The 16,312-nt window shown below is 47.9% G+C and overlaps 1 protein-coding gene across 8 annotated transcripts in view; it reads right to left on the bottom strand.

Annotated features, from left to right (window-relative positions):
• BFSP1 (beaded filament structural protein 1) overlaps positions 1–16,312 on the bottom strand; it is a 70,117-nt gene that overhangs the window by 8,395 nt on the left and 45,410 nt on the right. For all 8 annotated transcript variants that reach the window (XM_027069529.2, XM_027069528.2, XM_053200280.1 and 5 more), the window contains 3 exons: positions 14,532–14,627; positions 11,612–11,704; positions 6,875–6,982 (listed from right to left, as the gene is read on the bottom strand). In XM_027069529.2, the coding sequence (XP_026925330.2) occupies positions 6,875–6,982; positions 11,612–11,704; positions 14,532–14,627 (297 nt within the window). The remainder of the gene's footprint in view (positions 1–6,874; positions 6,983–11,611; positions 11,705–14,531; positions 14,628–16,312) is intronic.

Genomic DNA, 16,312 nt, shown 5'->3' on the forward strand with positions numbered 1-16,312 from the left:
CCACATTTTCTTACCTACGCCAGGGTTCACACACTCTAGGAAATGCTTCCAGGAAATAAGGAATTTAAAAGACCCCCTTTGAAGCTTGAATCTCAGAGACAAGAAGCCATCCAGGAGTGGAAGAACCCTGAAGTCAGATGTTCTTTTCTACGGAGCAGTCCCAAGAACAAGCCTGTGGGACCTTGGCCACGCTGGGGCCCCGGCAGCACAGCTCGGAGCCTGGAGCCTGCTTCAGATTCTGTGTCTGTCTCCCTCTCTCTCTGCCCCTCCCCTGCAAGTGCACTCTCTCTCTCTCTCTCTCTCTCTCTCTCAAAAATAAACATTAAAAAAAATATTTAAGGTGGGTTAACAGCCTCACATTCTATAAAAGCAGCCCTCATCTTTTAGAGGTACAGTTGAAATACTGCCAGATAAGATGGTCTGGTGTCAGGGATTGCTTCACAATCATATGGGGGTATGTGGAGTGCAGGTGATGAAGGAGGGACCATGTGTTGGAGGATGGGGGTACGGGCGCTCATGAGACTGTCCTCTCACTTTTGTATATGTTTGAAGTGTTCCAGAACAGAGTAAACATAAGCAAAGATTATGAGTAAAGCGAATTGACTGCCCCCTTTGGGTATGGGTTCCCTGGCCCGGGGTGGGGACAATGGTCTGTGCTGGCAACTTCTCACTGGGAACAAGTCATGAGCCTCACAGCAACCATATGGGCAGGGGCTGCTACTGCACCCACTTTACAGATGAGGAAACTGAGGCACACAGGCACAAAGTGACTTGCCAATAAGTACAGGATTCAGAGCCACCTGTGCAGGGTCTGAGACACTTCCTGAAACCATGGGCCTCCCTGTGTCAGCCTCCTCCCAGCTGCAGGTGAGCAGTACATGTGCATGCGCACACACACACACACACACATGCACTCACTCCAGGCCCTTGGAAAACCCCCTATTCCCACACATCAACAGGCAAGCAACACCAGCGTGTTCTCACTGAAGACCTGGGGGGAGACTGAGGGTGATCCACGCACAGACCCCTCCGTCCCTGAGCACCTTCACTTAGCCAACTTCTAAATGGTAAACGGGATAGCAAAGCGTTGTCACAAACCAGGAAATCAGAAACTAGAAAAATGTCACCTGTAACCTTTGAACCTTACAGGGCAAGCATGATTTTTTGTGTATCTCACGAGCTGGTGGTTTGCTGTTGGGGGTGGGTGGGTGGGTGGGTGGGTGATGGCTGTCCTCTGATGGAATTTGTGGGAGGGATACCTGCCCTGGGAGGTATCAGAAGAGGGGTGTTCAAGAAAAATAATAAGAGCTCCACTTTCACTGCCTTAAAGGGGGCTAAAGAGACATCTCTGATGTGAACAACCTGGGCACGAGCTTGGCTGCCTGAGAATGAGATGCGGACGCTCCTCCTTAGAGCCCACAGCCCAGGGTGGGGAGGTGGCTCGGTCACAGAGACATGCCCAGGGCATCACAAAGTACAGGGAGGCCCTCAGGTGCTGGAAGATGTCAGAGTAGGCCAGTCCTGGGTACTGAAGAAGAGAAGGTGCTTCCAGAAAGAGGAGACGTGATGAGCCAAGGGGCAGGTGCCAGAAACCACAAGAGGGTCAGGAGAAGAAGAGAGAGCATCTCACTCCCAGCCCAGGGCTTCTTGGAGGGGAGTAGCTGCATGGAGACTGGAGAGCGAGGCAGGTGGAAGGTGTGGGCCGTGCTGCAACCTGAACTTCATCCTGAGCAAGAGTGACTGCTGTGTTTCTCCTTGGACCGTTTAGGTCGTCTGTGAGCCGCTGCAGGCAGGAGCTACATCATGCTCTGATCGATATTTGCTGAACCTCACACGGAACTTGGCAGTCACGGATGAACGAAGGAGTCAGCATTCAAGCACAGCTGTGGGGCTTGCTTTTGCACAGCATGGGTCAGTGGGACCCTGGCAGTGCCTCACAGTGAGCCCCATCTGGACGGGTGACCTCCTGCTTTGGTCCTCTTAGGCCCCCAGATTCCTTTGGGTCCAAGGTCTTTTTAAAAAAGGAAACAGGTTCCTTTTTCTCCACATCCTCACAAACACTTGTTGTTTCCTGTGTTTTTGATTTTAGCCATTCTGATATGTGTAAGGTGATACCTCATCGTGGTTTTGACTTGCATTTCCCTGCTGATGAGTGATATGGAGCATCTCTTCATGGGTCTGTTGGTCATCTGTATGTCTTCTTTGGAGAAGTGTCCCTTCAGTTCCTCTGCCCATGTTTAATTGGGTTAGTTGTTTTTTGGTGTTGAGTTGTGTAAGTTCTTTATATATTTTGGATATTGACCCATTATTGGATATGTCATTTGCAAATATCTCCTCCCATTCAGTAGATGAATGGATGGAGAAGATGTATGTGGTATATACATATACAATGGAATACCATTCAGGCCATAAAAAAAAAAAAGAGGTCATGCCATTTGCAACAACATGGATGCACTAAAGGGTATAATGTTAAGTGAAATAAATCAGAGAAAAACAAATACCATATGATTTCACTCACATGTGGAATTTAAGGAACAAAGTAAGTGGACAAACAAAGAAAAAAAACAGACAAAGAAAACAGAGTCTTAAATACAGAGAACAACCTGGTGGTCACCAGAGCGGAGGGGGCAGAGGGGAAGCGTGAAACAGATAAAGGGGATTAAAAGTACACTCATCTTAATGAGCACTGACACGTAGAATTGTTGAATCACTACATTGTACTCGTGAAATTAACATAACACTGTATACTAATTTACTTCAATTAAAAAAAAAGAAAAACAATTTAAGAAGGAAATGGAAGAAATCAAGTGTCCTTCACGGATTACATGCTGTCTTCCCAAAATCTACCACTAGATGGTGCTAGGCAACTTTAATGAGAAATGATACTCGGGAGGTTCACTCTTTCCAAGTAATACATGACTCTTTCCATGTCCCTGCCTCAGAAACTCTCAGTGAAATGTAATTTAGGGAGCCAGAAGTGCCTGTCCCTTTTCTTCCACCTCTAGGAAGCGCCATCCCAGTGATCTCATGCATGGACTATGTTTGGCTTCAAAGAAGGGGCTGCCAGCTCTGAGGGTGCTGTTTCTTCCATCCTTTGGACTAGTGTTTTGTTTGTTTTTTAATGTTTATTTATTTTTGAGGAGACAGAGCATGAGAGGGGAGGGGCAGAGAAAGAGGGAAAGAGACAGACAGAATCTGAAGCAGGCTCTAGGCTCTGAGCTGTCAGCACAGAGTCCGTGGGCTTGAAGCCACAAACTGTGAGATCATGTCCTGAGCTGAAGTTGGACACTTAACCGACTAAGCCACCCAAGTACCCCTGGACGCGGGTTCTTAAACTTGAGCCTGCAAAACCACCTGGAGGGCTTGTTAAAACAGAGATTGCTGGGCCCCACCCCAAAGTTCCTGACTCAGTAGGTCTGGGCTGGGCTGGGCCTGTGAATGTGCATTCCTGACAAGTTCCCAGGTGATGCTGATGTTGCTGGTTTAGGGACCTCACCCTGAGGACCATGCTATGGAGGGCTCTGGAAGCATCAGTAGCTCCAACCACAGGCAGAACCATATGCCTTGGTTGTGCCAGGTTGGAGCCCTCAGGCTACAAGGAGTTCTCCTTGCCCCACCCCCCTCCCCTGTCCCTAGTCAGCATTGGCACTACTGAGGGGCTAAGCCACCAAATCTCCCTTAGAGCACTCAGCTTAGCTACTCTATTGGGCAGTCACTAAAACCTTTCAAAATCAACAAAAAGCCAGCCATGAACAACTCCTGAATAGGATGTGAAAGCCCCAAGCCAGGGACTAAGGTAGGCCAGATGTAAAACATTCTGACCCAACCTAGGGCCCACCCCTATACCAGTGTTCTCAAAGTGTGATTCCTAGACCAGAAGCATCATCAGCTGAAAGTCTAGAAATGCAAATTCTTGGGCCACATCCCAGAACGAGTCAGAAACTCTTGGATGGGCCCAGCCACATCTGTGTTTTAATTAGTGCTAATTAGGCAGACTTTGGTCCCCATGACCTTTGCCCCTTAGCTTTCCGCCCATGAATATGTTAGGTTACATGGCAAAAGGGACTTTGCAGATGTGATTAAGGCTCTTAATCAGTGGACTTAAAAAAAATAGGGAGATTATTACAGATTATTCCTGATCACATGAGCCCTTAAAAGCACAAGTCAGAGAGATTAGATGCCTGAGAAAGATTCCATGCACTGTTGCTGAATTTGAGGATGGCCATAAGCCAAGGCATGTGTGCGGCTTCTAGAATAATTCCTGGCCAACAGCCAGCAAGAAATAGGGTCCTCAATCCCACCTGCACACAGAATTGAGTTCTGCCAACAACTTGATTGAGACTGGAAGATTCTCCACCAAGAGCCTTCAGATAAGGAGGCCGGCCGACAACTTTGTATCAGCGTTGTGAGACCCAGAGCAGAAAAACCAACCAAGCCCACCCAGCCTTCTAACTTATGGAATTGCGAGACAAGGGACTACTGTTTCAAGCCCTTGCATGTTTAGTAATTCCTTACAGCAGCGAGAGAAAACACAACTTGTGTTGCATTAGACCCACTGCTAGTTGTATTTAATATAAGCACATGTATTATTATATAGAAAATGATTTGGTAATATTTTGATAACTGGTTCAATATAATTGGTTTTGTTTTAATTATGTTCTTTATTTTTATTATACGCCTTTAACATTTTTCTGAGAAGTGGACCACGGACTTTGCCAGACTGCTGGGGGGTGGGGCAGGGCACAGAAAAAGTGAAGATCCCCGATTTAGAGAGACAACAATGTCAGAGCAAGACCTATAAGCCTTCCTGCAGCAACTATGGGAGGGGACACGTGGCCAAGCAGACAGATTTATTTCACGTCCTCAGAAACTAGGTTGATCCTTCATGAAATGTCTTACTTTTACATTCAATAAATACATATATGTACATAGAGACAGAAACCTTTTTGCCCCGGAACAGGTATTTCCACATCAGCTGGGCTCTTTCATTTTCTCAGTATCTAGGGCAGGGTTTTCAACTTTGTCACCACGCCCACTTGAAGAGCCACATTTAACACCACAAACCATACACATCATACAAACGTGTGTGTGCATGTGTGTGTGTGCATTTGAGCAAATATATATATTTAAATATGCAAACATATATATTTAAAACACAGGTTTCACAAAGCAAATCCCACTGTTACATGCCATGTACTCTGTTATTTCTTATTCTATCTTAGTCTAGTGTTGTCAATTTCTTCTTTATTAATGCCACTCAATTCTGCTGAAGTCATTTTACAACCCAATAATACATTGTAAACAGTGGTTTGGAAAACACCAGTCTCTAGGACCAGTGGGCTTGCATCCACTTCTCCAATCTCTCATTCACACACGTGCACGCCTACATACACACATATATACATAAACACGTGCACACGTACGTTCATACAAAGTCGTACATATATACACATATATGAATATAGACATATATATAGTACACAACATGCACACACGTATACACATACACACATGTGTATCTACACACATAAACACATATACATACACGTATGTGCACACACACACACACACATTCACTCACTCTCACTCCATTCTTCCAGGGCCTCAGAGGAAGCCACAAATTACCAAGTCACCAAAATGGTGCATCTGGTCCCCAACCCATGGTTTGTCATGAAAGGATGAGTTTTAAGGGCAGTACTTGATTTCTCGAGCTGTGATTTTTACCTCAGGAGATAATCACCAGACCCTGGTTTGCTTTCAGTGGCCCCTGAGAGTTGCTGCATACTGACAGTGTGTGGTGGGGCAGAAATGAAGATTCTGGAACTCAATGGTCCCCTCATAAAACTCCGGGCAGATCTGGAGGGCACTGAATACCTACAAAAGCACCAGATCTGTGTGGCGTTAACTTTTTTTGATTTTGCAGACATTGGATAGAGACAGAGTAACATATAACATATAAATGTTCCAGGTTTCCTAAATAGTCCAAAACTTTTTCTTCTCTTGTCCCTTCATGTGTACTTGTCAAACCAAATGTCCATTTATTTTTTGATTTAGGAATGTAGTTGCACAGTATATGAAGGTTTAGTATTCTAACCCAATGTCTCCCATTACAACGGGATAGTAATGAGAGAAAGCAAACTGGAAGGAATCAGGGGGGTGAACCACGAAGCTCACTAACCAAGAAGGAAGGCCACAGAAACAGGAGGGCATTCTTCCGGTGACTTTAGTTTTCAGATTAAGCTTTGCCAAAAAAAAGGGGGGGAGGGGTAGAAATGGGAGCTTTATACAAATGAATCCTGAGGGGAGGCAAACACTGACATGACCACCCTTTCCCACGCCTGTAATCAAATTCCAAAGGGGAGATTTTAGGTCATGAAAAGAGAAACAGGAAGCATAGATTGGGAGGATAGAAATCCCAATATGTGTCCATCTCCTCTTATTTTTAAGGATAAGGTTAAAGCAGGCAAAACGGATCAATTGTGCAGGAGTCAGGACAGCCTTACCCTTGGTGGGGAGTGGTGGTGACTCAAAGTGGGCACAAGGGGAACCCCTGAGGGGCCTGGGAATAGCATGAACCATGGTTCCCGTTTGCCCAGGACTTGGCCAGTCCGGGCATTGAAAGTCCTGCATCCTGGGAAATCCTCACTTAAAGCAGGATAGCTGGTCACGCTACTCAGGATGGCCTGTTTCTGGCTCTGAGCACTGGATACACAGGCATGTGACACTCGTGAGAATTCCCTCAGATGGATACTTGTATACTTTTCTGCATGCATGTGACACCTGAATAAAATGTGTTGTAGAACCCTATTGACATGTGTGGTGGGAATGCCTAATGGCGAGCAGTGGACATGAGAGTGTGACACCGACACCCTACCTGGGCCTGCAGCTCGGCTCTCTGTGCCTGCAGGAGGGACACTACCTCCCGGCCCTCCTCCAGCTGGCTCTGCAGGACAGCGGCTTCTCGTTCTGTCAGGAGCTTCTCCTGCACAAAGAAAGCCAGACTCAGCACTCCCTTGCACTTGATGTGTGAGCAAATCCGGAGGGAAAAGGGTATCCCTCCCACCCCACCCAAATTCATCTGCTCAGTCCCTGACCCCCAATGCAATGGTGTTAGGAATTAGAGCCTTGAGGAGGTGATTAGATCTAGATGAGGTCATGAGGATGGGGCCCTCATGGTGGGATTAGTGTCCTTATAGGAAAAGGAAGAGACACCAGAGTGCTCTCTCTTTCCAAGATGCACCAAGGAAAGACCATGTGAGGACACAGCAAGAAGGCAGCTGTCTACAAACCAGGAAGCAGGCCCTCATCAAGAACTGAATCTGGGAGCACCTGGGTGGCTCAGTTGGTTAAATGTCTGATTCTTGATTTTAGCTCAGGTAGTGATCTCATGGTTCGTGAGTTCGAGCCCCGAGGCAGGCTCTGAGCTAACTGTGTGGAGCCTGCTTGGAATCTGTTTCTCTCTCCCTGCCCCTCCCCTGCTCTCTCTGTCTCTCTCCCAAAATACAAATAAAGTTAAAAAAAGAAAAAAAGAACTGAATCTGCCAGCAGCCTGATCTTGGACTTTCCGCCTCCAGAAGCATGAGAAACAAATGTCTGTTGCGTGAGCTGCTCCATCTGTGCTGCTTGTTACAGCAGCCTGAGCTGACTAAGACAGGCCCCCAGTGGCCGCCCTTAGTTAATGCCTTTCCACTTTGTCTTCAGCGTCTGAACCATAAATGCTACGAGACCCACATTTCAGACTGCGTGTGCCATACACTGGCTAAAAGATTCCGGACAAGGCGCTTCCTCCTCCGCAAAAGGGAAGCTGGGGATGCAGACTCTCGTAGGGCTCTGTTGTCTGTCCCTGAGCCCAGGGAGAAGGGGAAACCAGAGACCTAACTGCAGACGGCCCTCCTCAGCTGTGTGCTTACTCCAGGGCTGGTGTGCTCCTGTGTTTCTCGGTGCATGGAGTCATGCTTTCTCTCAGTCCATCTCTGTGTCTCTTTACCTATGTCTCTCAGTCAGCTTCTTTATCTCTGTCCTCTTTGTTTCTCTGTGTTTCAGTCCCCACCTCCCTGCCTCAAAGATGCAGACGAAGGGGTAGCCGGGGGCAGAGGGGGACTCAGACTCTGAGCACCAGTGTGTGGAAGATATGCATCTATGCCACACTTTGCAAATTCTAGGCCTGCGGCCTCGGCCGGCCTCGAGATAGAGGCAGACAAGGTGCAAATACATTGCACCACCTCCCTGCCAGGGGCCTGCCTGCTTGTCTGGCCCTGTCCCTCCTCACTGCCCAGCTCCCACTCATCATACACCCCTGCTCCCTCCAACCCACAGCGGGAGTGTCTCATGCACAATAGACCCTTGGATATTCATTGAAGAGGAAGAAAGACAGCCTGGCTGCTGGCAGCTGGCACTAACTGCCAGGCCATGGTGCTCCCTACTTACAACTTATAGAGGATGCCCCCTCCCCACATCTGAAGATGTCACACTGGGACCATGGTGGAATGAGAAAGAAACAAGACTGTCCTGTGTCTAGGCACCCACAAAAATGACCAAACGTTTCCCGCCCCCACCCCCCCCCACACCCCCCCCCCCCCCCCCCCCGCCCCAGTAACAAGCGATGCTGCTTGATTACCAAGTATACCCTCCTAGGTACAAATTATCAGGATACTCAGTCATAGGACCAGCCGTTTCCTGAGGGCATCCAACCCAGAGCAGAGCCCTGCTTAGCTGATCCCTCCCCTTGAATTACCCACCACAGGCCTCGATCCTCTCACACATCCCTCCTCCTCTGAGACACCCTGCAAGTTCCCAGGGGACACACTCCTTTGCTACAGTGAATAATACACCCGGCTTTATTTGACCATAGGTGCGTCCTCAGTGGCCTCTAGCTAGAGGGCACTGACATTATGCTTTACTGACACATTAACCATTGACCTGGTGTCCTAGGGAACGACACTAATTATAGCCTCATTTTGCAAAGGTGACTTAACACATTTTTTAGGTAACAAGAGTCAGTCAGACAAACCTGAAAGGGACCATCTATCTCACATATAGAATTTTTAGGCTAAGAGTAATAAAGAATGTGGTGCTTTCTAAATCTGTGCTTCTCCATCTGTAATGTGAATCTTTGGGGGGTCTCGCTAAAGGAAGATTCTTACTCAGGGGGGTCTGCACTCGGGCTGGAGATTCTGCATTTCTGACCAGCTTCCAGATGAGGCAAAGATCACTGACGATCACTGATGCTCTCAGACTGTCCAGACAGTCTCTATATTCTTACAACTCGGAAGAATTTTGTTACAAGAATACAGATGCATGATTTAAAAAGTGTGTTTGGTGTAAAAGAGCTTTGAACTGGGGGGGGGGGGGGGGGGGGCGGGGAGGGGCGGGGGGGCATGACTTTGCACAATATAAATAAGGTATCTGGAAAGAAACCTCTGACAAAAAAAAAAAATTAAGGCTTCAAGAGAAGCTATTTTAGGTCCTTCTAGAAGCCTCAGTTATATCAACTATGGAGAGCAGTCACCTGAAATGGTCACTGGTGGGTGATGTGGACAAGAATATCCCCATGGAGGCCAAAACAAGCAACTTTCCTACCTCACAGATGTTATTCACCAGAGTTTTAAAGTGTCTTCTGGGGCACCTGGGTGGCTCAGTCAATTAAGCATCCAACTCTTGATTTCGGCTCAGGTCATGACCTCATGTTGGTTGATGAGATCGAGCCCTGTGTCGGGCTTCACGCTGATAGCTCAGGGCCTGCTTGGAATTCTCTCTCTCTCTCTTTCTCTCTCTCTCTGTCCCTCCTCCTCCCCCTCCCCCTTCCCTGTTACCCACCCTCCCACCACTCCCACCCTCCTGTGCCCTCCCTCTCTCTCAAAAATAAATAAACATTTTAAAAAAATAAAGTGTCTTCCAAAGGAAGCTTTGGAATTTCTTTGGCTTTGTTATAAAGAAATATTAAGTTAAAACAAAAAGACCCAAGCAGCCAGCTCCCCTGGCCCACAAGTTTGGAGCTTGTCTACACGCTGCCCTGGGAGTTTCTAAATGACTGAGGCAGGGCTCCACCTGCCAGGCAGCTGATTAATTGACTTGGGGTGTGGTCTGGACAGACTTCCAGGTGATTCCAAATGTCAGTGGGTATGAGCACCACTGTCCTAAGTCGTCCTTGCAGAATAACAGAATCTCACCAGTTGACCAGTCCCCCAAACCTTGTAACAACCTACCACAACCTCTGGAGAAGGGGCACCATGACATTTTTGTTTTAATCTGCATTATTGTCAGTTTATTTTTACATGTCTCGTGTTATGCATCAAAAAATCCACTAAACCACACTAGGAAAACACGACGTCAGCAGCTAGAGAGCTCAGTGAAGGAATGTGGAACATTCTATCAGAAATGAGGGGGCACCTGGGTGGCTCAGTCGGTTTTAAGCATCGGACTTTGGCTCAGGTCGTGATCTCACAGCTTATGAGTTTGAGCCCCATGTTAGGCTCTGTGCTGACAGGTCAGGGCCTGGGGCCTGCTTCGTTTTCTGTGTCTCCCTCCCCCACTCTCTCTCTCTCTCCCTCTTTCTCGCTCTTTCAAAACTAAATATTTAAAAACTTTTTTTAAAAAGTGGGGCGCTGGGTGGCTCAGTCAGTTAAACATGCAACTTCAGTCCAGGTCATGATCTCACGGTTCGTGGGTTCGAGCCCCGCATCGGGCTCTGTGCTGACAGCTCAGAGCCTGGAGCCTGCTTGGAATTCTGTGTCTCCCTCTCTCTCTGCCCCTCCCCCGGTCATGCTCTGTCTCTCTCTCTCAAAAATAAGAAAATATTAAATTTTTTTAAATAAAATAAATTAAAAAAATTTTTAAAAAGGTTTTTACATCCAAATTCACATTAAAAAAAATCAGCCTCTGTAATCTCTATTTTTTTTCCACAGTTTTCATTCCACAAACTTACATAATCATTAACAGAGGCCAACCTTGAAAATACAGCCACATACTGTCTGGGTCTCTCTGTATTCAAAATTTACGGTCAAATTGATAAGGAGAATAAGAAAAGAAAACACTTCTTTTAAATGGGCAAAAGACTGGATCAGATACCACAAAAAAGATACATGGATGGCAAATAAGCCCACGAAAAGAGGCTCAACGTCATTAGTCACTGGGGGACGCAGTTAAAACCACAGTGAGATACACAACACACCTGTTAGATGAGCAAAAAGCACAAACAGCATAAAAACCTGACATCCCCAGTGCTGGCAAGGACGCAAAACAACAGAAACGCTCACACACTCATCGTTGATGGGCTGCAACCATGCAAACCGCCTTGGGAAACAGTCTGGCAGTTTCTTACCAACTACGCAAGGAAGAACAGCCTGAAATTCTCAAGAGGAAATGCCTAAGACAATGGTCAGGGACACAGTCTGTGTCCTCAGATGCCTAAATTGTTCCCAGTCTGAGTGAAAGCAGGGAAGGGTAAACCTCAAAGGCGAACGCAGAGCGAGAGCGTGACCAGCGAACGCGGCTCGGCGCCCAGTCGGACCTGACCTGAAGCCTTACCTGAGTCTCTGCTAAACTAGGCCGTTGGGGGTGTAGGCACCCTCCCCAGGTATGCTCTCCCTGCAGCCTGGGCTCTGATTCTTACCTCCCTCATCCCACTTGTAATGGCAGATGCTTGAGGGGTGGTCTGGACAATCTGCTGCAGGATGGTGACATAGGTCTGAATTTCCAGAAGATTCTGTTGGGGGAAGGAAAGCATTCTCATTAAAACTTGGGCTCCTTGAGATCTTGCCTCCAGGACCAGGTGACCCCAGGGATGAATGCTTTCACATGTTCACCGTCACAGACAGGACAGACCACGACCCGTGCAGTGGACACTTCACACTCCCTTTAATCTTCACAAGAACAAGAAGACAAATAAAGAGGCTTGTTGATCTCGCCATTTCCCCTCCATTACATGGATGTTTTTGCTGCTGGTCTTCCTAGAGCCCAGGATGGCAAAACTACAAGAGAAAGCAGAGGTGGGGGCAGAGAGACCCTGCAGGGTACAAAGGACCCTTTCTGACCCCAGAACAGGGCAGTGCTTCCAAGGATGGTCCCGGACTAAATCACTTACTAGCTGTGTGTGGCCTCAGGTAAGCAATTTAAACCTCCCAAAATTCAGGTTCTTCCATATAGGAGGACTAACAATCTGGAGGGGGGTCCTGATCCCCCTTCCCAGCAGAAAGAACACCTGTGCCCAGCTCCGTGCACGAGGGCCGATGGCACGGTGCAGAGAACTGCCCTCCTCCAGACAATGGCCATCTTGTCCAGGAAGCAATGCCCCCCAATCCCACCTCACCCCCACCCCAGACCAATGACTCTCTGGCACAGGAGGACAAAAGGCCAACCCTCTCGCCTCAAAGTGGGACCAACCTTGTGGAGTGAGCGATTCATGTTGCAGAGCCCCCCGTGGGATCAAGCTGGACCAGACTCCAGCTAATCCCACACCTTTGCTCAGCTCCTACCCCCGTGCCCCTGTTCCCCCTCCTCTCCTCCTGAGAGCTCACCACTAATACAGCAATCGCACGAAAATCACCACTTGGGCTCTCCTCGTAGACAGCCCACCCTAAGACACTATCTCAGGAGGCTGCTGTTGGGACCAACGAGATAATGCACAAAAACTTCACAGTGTGAGCTCTTATTATTATCATTGTTCTAAACAGCCTCGAAGTGGTGGGGGGAGGAAACAGGCCAGGCCTGGTAGAAAAGCAGAGGAACACCATAGGGAGGGGGAGGCCTTCAGTATGAGTAACGGGGCCTCCCATTGTGCTGAGGCAGGTCCACACTGAGGCAGGAAGAGAGTCTAACACTACTCAGCACTCACCAGGCTCCAGGCTGTACCAGGTGTCTCACCTATACTACCACACTGCATCAGTTTCCCCAGAAGCAGAAAGACATGGAATGTTGTGTCCCTCCAAACATCACATATTGAAGCCCCAACCCCCAGTGGGATGGGGTTTGGAGGTGGGGCCTTTGGGAAATAACTAGATTTAGATGTGGTCATGAGGATGGGGCCCCAGGACAGGATTAGTGCCCTTATAAGAAGTGACACCAAAGAGCCAGGGGCACCTGAGTGGCTCGGTCAGTTGAGCATCCGACTTCGGCTCAGGTCATGATCTCACGGTCTGTGAGTTCAAGCCCTGTGTGGGGCTCTGTGCTGACAGTTCAGAGCTTGGAGCCTGTTTTGGATTCTGTGTTTCCCTCTCTCTCTGCTCCTCCCCTGCTCGCTCTCGCTCTCTCACTCTCTCTCTCTCTCTCTCTCAAAAATAAATAAACATTAAAAAAAGATTAAAAAAAATTCAAAGAGCTGACATCAGGAAAAGCCCAGGTGAGCACACAGTGATAGGGGGACATCTGCAAGCGAAGAAGAGGGCCCTCACCAGAACCTGGGAATGCTGGCTGGCACCCTGCTTTCAGTGTGCTGGCTTCTAGAATGGTAAGAAATGAATCTCTGTTGTGTATAAAGCCAACCAGTTGGTGGTACTTTGTTATAGCACCCTGAGTCGGCTCAGATACAGGCCCCGAAAGAAGGGTCTGAGTGCAAACAGTTCATTTGGGTGAAGATGCCAGGAAACATTATTGGAGGGAGAAGTGAGACAGGAAAGGCAAGGCAGCCAATAAGAATGTTACCAGGTAAGTTACCCCTATGGGCGCCTGGCGCTCAGGCCAGCCGGGGATCCTGGGAGTCGCGCAGAACAGCAGGTAAGAGGGAGCTGGGGTAAGAATCCAACAATGTGCATCCGTCACTGGCTGAAGCTGCTCCCGGGGCATTAGTTCCCCAACACCTACCATGAGGCACAGCCACCCTCCACTGCCTGGCGAGCGTCCAGAGGCCCAGCGGCAGATACTGGCAGGTGGAGGGAGGCCACAGCCCACTGGAGAGGTCAGCCCCCAGGACCACAGCCAGGCTCACAGGTCTGCTACACTCAGTTAACCACACAGCTGTGCAGAAGGAGAGTCTGGCATCCGCATTTTGAAGATGAAGCAGCACAGGGTGGGGACGGCACTTGCCCATGGTTACGCAGCTCCAGGATTTGATCTTTCCAGTACGCTAAAGCCCCCCAAAGTCAGGCCTGTGAGCAGCTAGCAGAGGCGGGAGGCAGAGAGGAATGCTTCCTGAGAGGAAGCTCCTGAATGCCGTGTGTTCCCTCAACTAACTGGCTTAGAGGCAGGGCTAATAAATAGGTACATCACATTTTCTGTATTTCTGCATTTTTTGAGCCGAAACAACGGACAGGTCCTAGCTTACTCGAGACGGATCTATGTACGATCACTTTGTAACGTACGAAACGGACATCAGTTCCCTCCCCTCAACACACACATTACTGCCTCCTCCTCTACATATGTCTGGCTCCCTGAGTGCCATCCAGCAACCAACCCATCGTCACCTTGGTTCAGGAGCAATCCACACAAAAGTAACCCACGTTAGCAGGCTCATGTTTCAGCCACGAGTGCCCTGGACTTGTCTGGCCAAACCCAAACCAGGTTTTCTGAGGGACGGGCTTCGGAAGGGTCACAGTTACCTTTTTGTACCTGTCCTTTGCTGCACTGATATCATCCTGCAGAAACTGGGCTTCGATCTGAAGGCGCAGGTTATGCAGTAAGGCTTCATCAGCTTCCTGCAATGAGAAAGGGAGACACACGTGGAGGCAGGGATACATGGGTGTGAAATTGGCTGGGCATATGAGCACATGGACCTCCTGGGGTCTTATTAAAACACAGATTCCTGTTCTGTAGGTCTGGAAGAGTGTCTAAGATTCCACATTTCCAATAAGGCATTGGGTGAGCCCATTGATTCTGGTCAAGAACGGCAGTTCTCAACAGAGATTGAGTTTCTTACCCCCAAAGGGACATTTAGTAATATCTGGAAACATTTTCAATTGTGACCACTTGGGCAGTGGGGTGTGATTACAGGCATCTAGTAGGTAGAGGCCAGGAGTGCTGCGCAATATCTTACAATACACGCCCCACACGACAAAGAATTCTCCAGCCCAAAATGTCAATAGTGTCAGGGTTGCGAAGATTTTCCCTAAAAGATCAGGGAGAAAATTAGCATATATTTACATACCAGCAGCCTTAAAATTTAAGTTACAGCTATATCTGTTCTATATCTCAGCATCAGTAAGTTGAGTTTCTAAGACTGAGAAAGAATTTTCCGTTAACGATGAAACCTTCATTTTAATAGTTTTCTCCCAAGTACTGCTGACACTTACTCTGACACGATGTTTCTTTAATACAATATGCATATTTTTTAGAATGATTGCTGTGGTGAATGCTGTTTATTCCTTTAAAGTGGGAAGTGACATGTATGACACAAGGCTGAGTGTCCTCATCAAACATTGTGATAGTTCACCGACTTTTATCTCATTGATCTTGTTTGGATGAACCAAATAGGTTGGATTACTATACTCTTTTTTTTTTTTTTTAATGTCTATTTATTTTTGAGAGAGACAGACAGAATGCGAGTGGGTTAGGGGCAGAGAGAGAAGGAGGCACAGAATCCAAAGCAGGCTCCAGGCTCTGAGCTATCAGCACAGAGCCCAACGCAGGGCTCAAACTCACGAGCTGTGATATCATGACCTGAGCCAAAATCAGATGCTCAACCGACTGAGCCACCCAGGCGCCCCGGATTACTGTGCTCTTAATAGGACAGTGCTGTGATGGCTGGAACTGCCTTAATGCTACCGCAGTCCAGTGTAATATTACAGGTGAGTGTCCCTTGGGTCCAGCACGCTATTATAGGTGAGCATTGCTTGGGTTCCTCAAGACTGTCACTCTCCTGAGACCCCCCCTGCAATGTCAACTGCCAATACCTGAGGCCTTGCCGAGGGAATTTTTACTGACTTATTAATGACTTGTTAAAAAGCATGAATGGTAGCAATTGACTTTCATTAACAAAGGCAGATAGGTGGTTGGCTAACATATTTAAGACACTGTCCACCCTCGTGTGAACAGAGTTACAACAGTCAGCATGTGCAAGGGCCCAGGTATTTTGAGACAAATCCCACTTTTGCACAAATAGGGTTTAGATTCCAGGGAGGCCTTTGGCCTGCACTCCTCAGAAACGCACTTGATTCCTTCATCACTCCTATAAAAGATGACTGGCGTAGCAAGATTTTGATTGTTGGAGGCTAACAATAAAGATATCAGGCTTCTGACTCCAAAGGATCACCTGCTTTGAATGAGCTTTTCACGCAAAGTGCTGTGTCAGCAACTGCCACGTGGGAGAGCTGGGACTTCGTGAGACTAGAAAACAGGCTGTATGAAAATGTTTAATTAAGAAATACGTGCCCGGGGTGCCTGG

Source organism: Acinonyx jubatus, chromosome A3 (assembly GCF_027475565.1).
Source record: "Acinonyx jubatus isolate Ajub_Pintada_27869175 chromosome A3, VMU_Ajub_asm_v1.0, whole genome shotgun sequence".
NCBI classification, from domain to species: Eukaryota; Metazoa; Chordata; class Mammalia; order Carnivora; family Felidae; genus Acinonyx; species Acinonyx jubatus.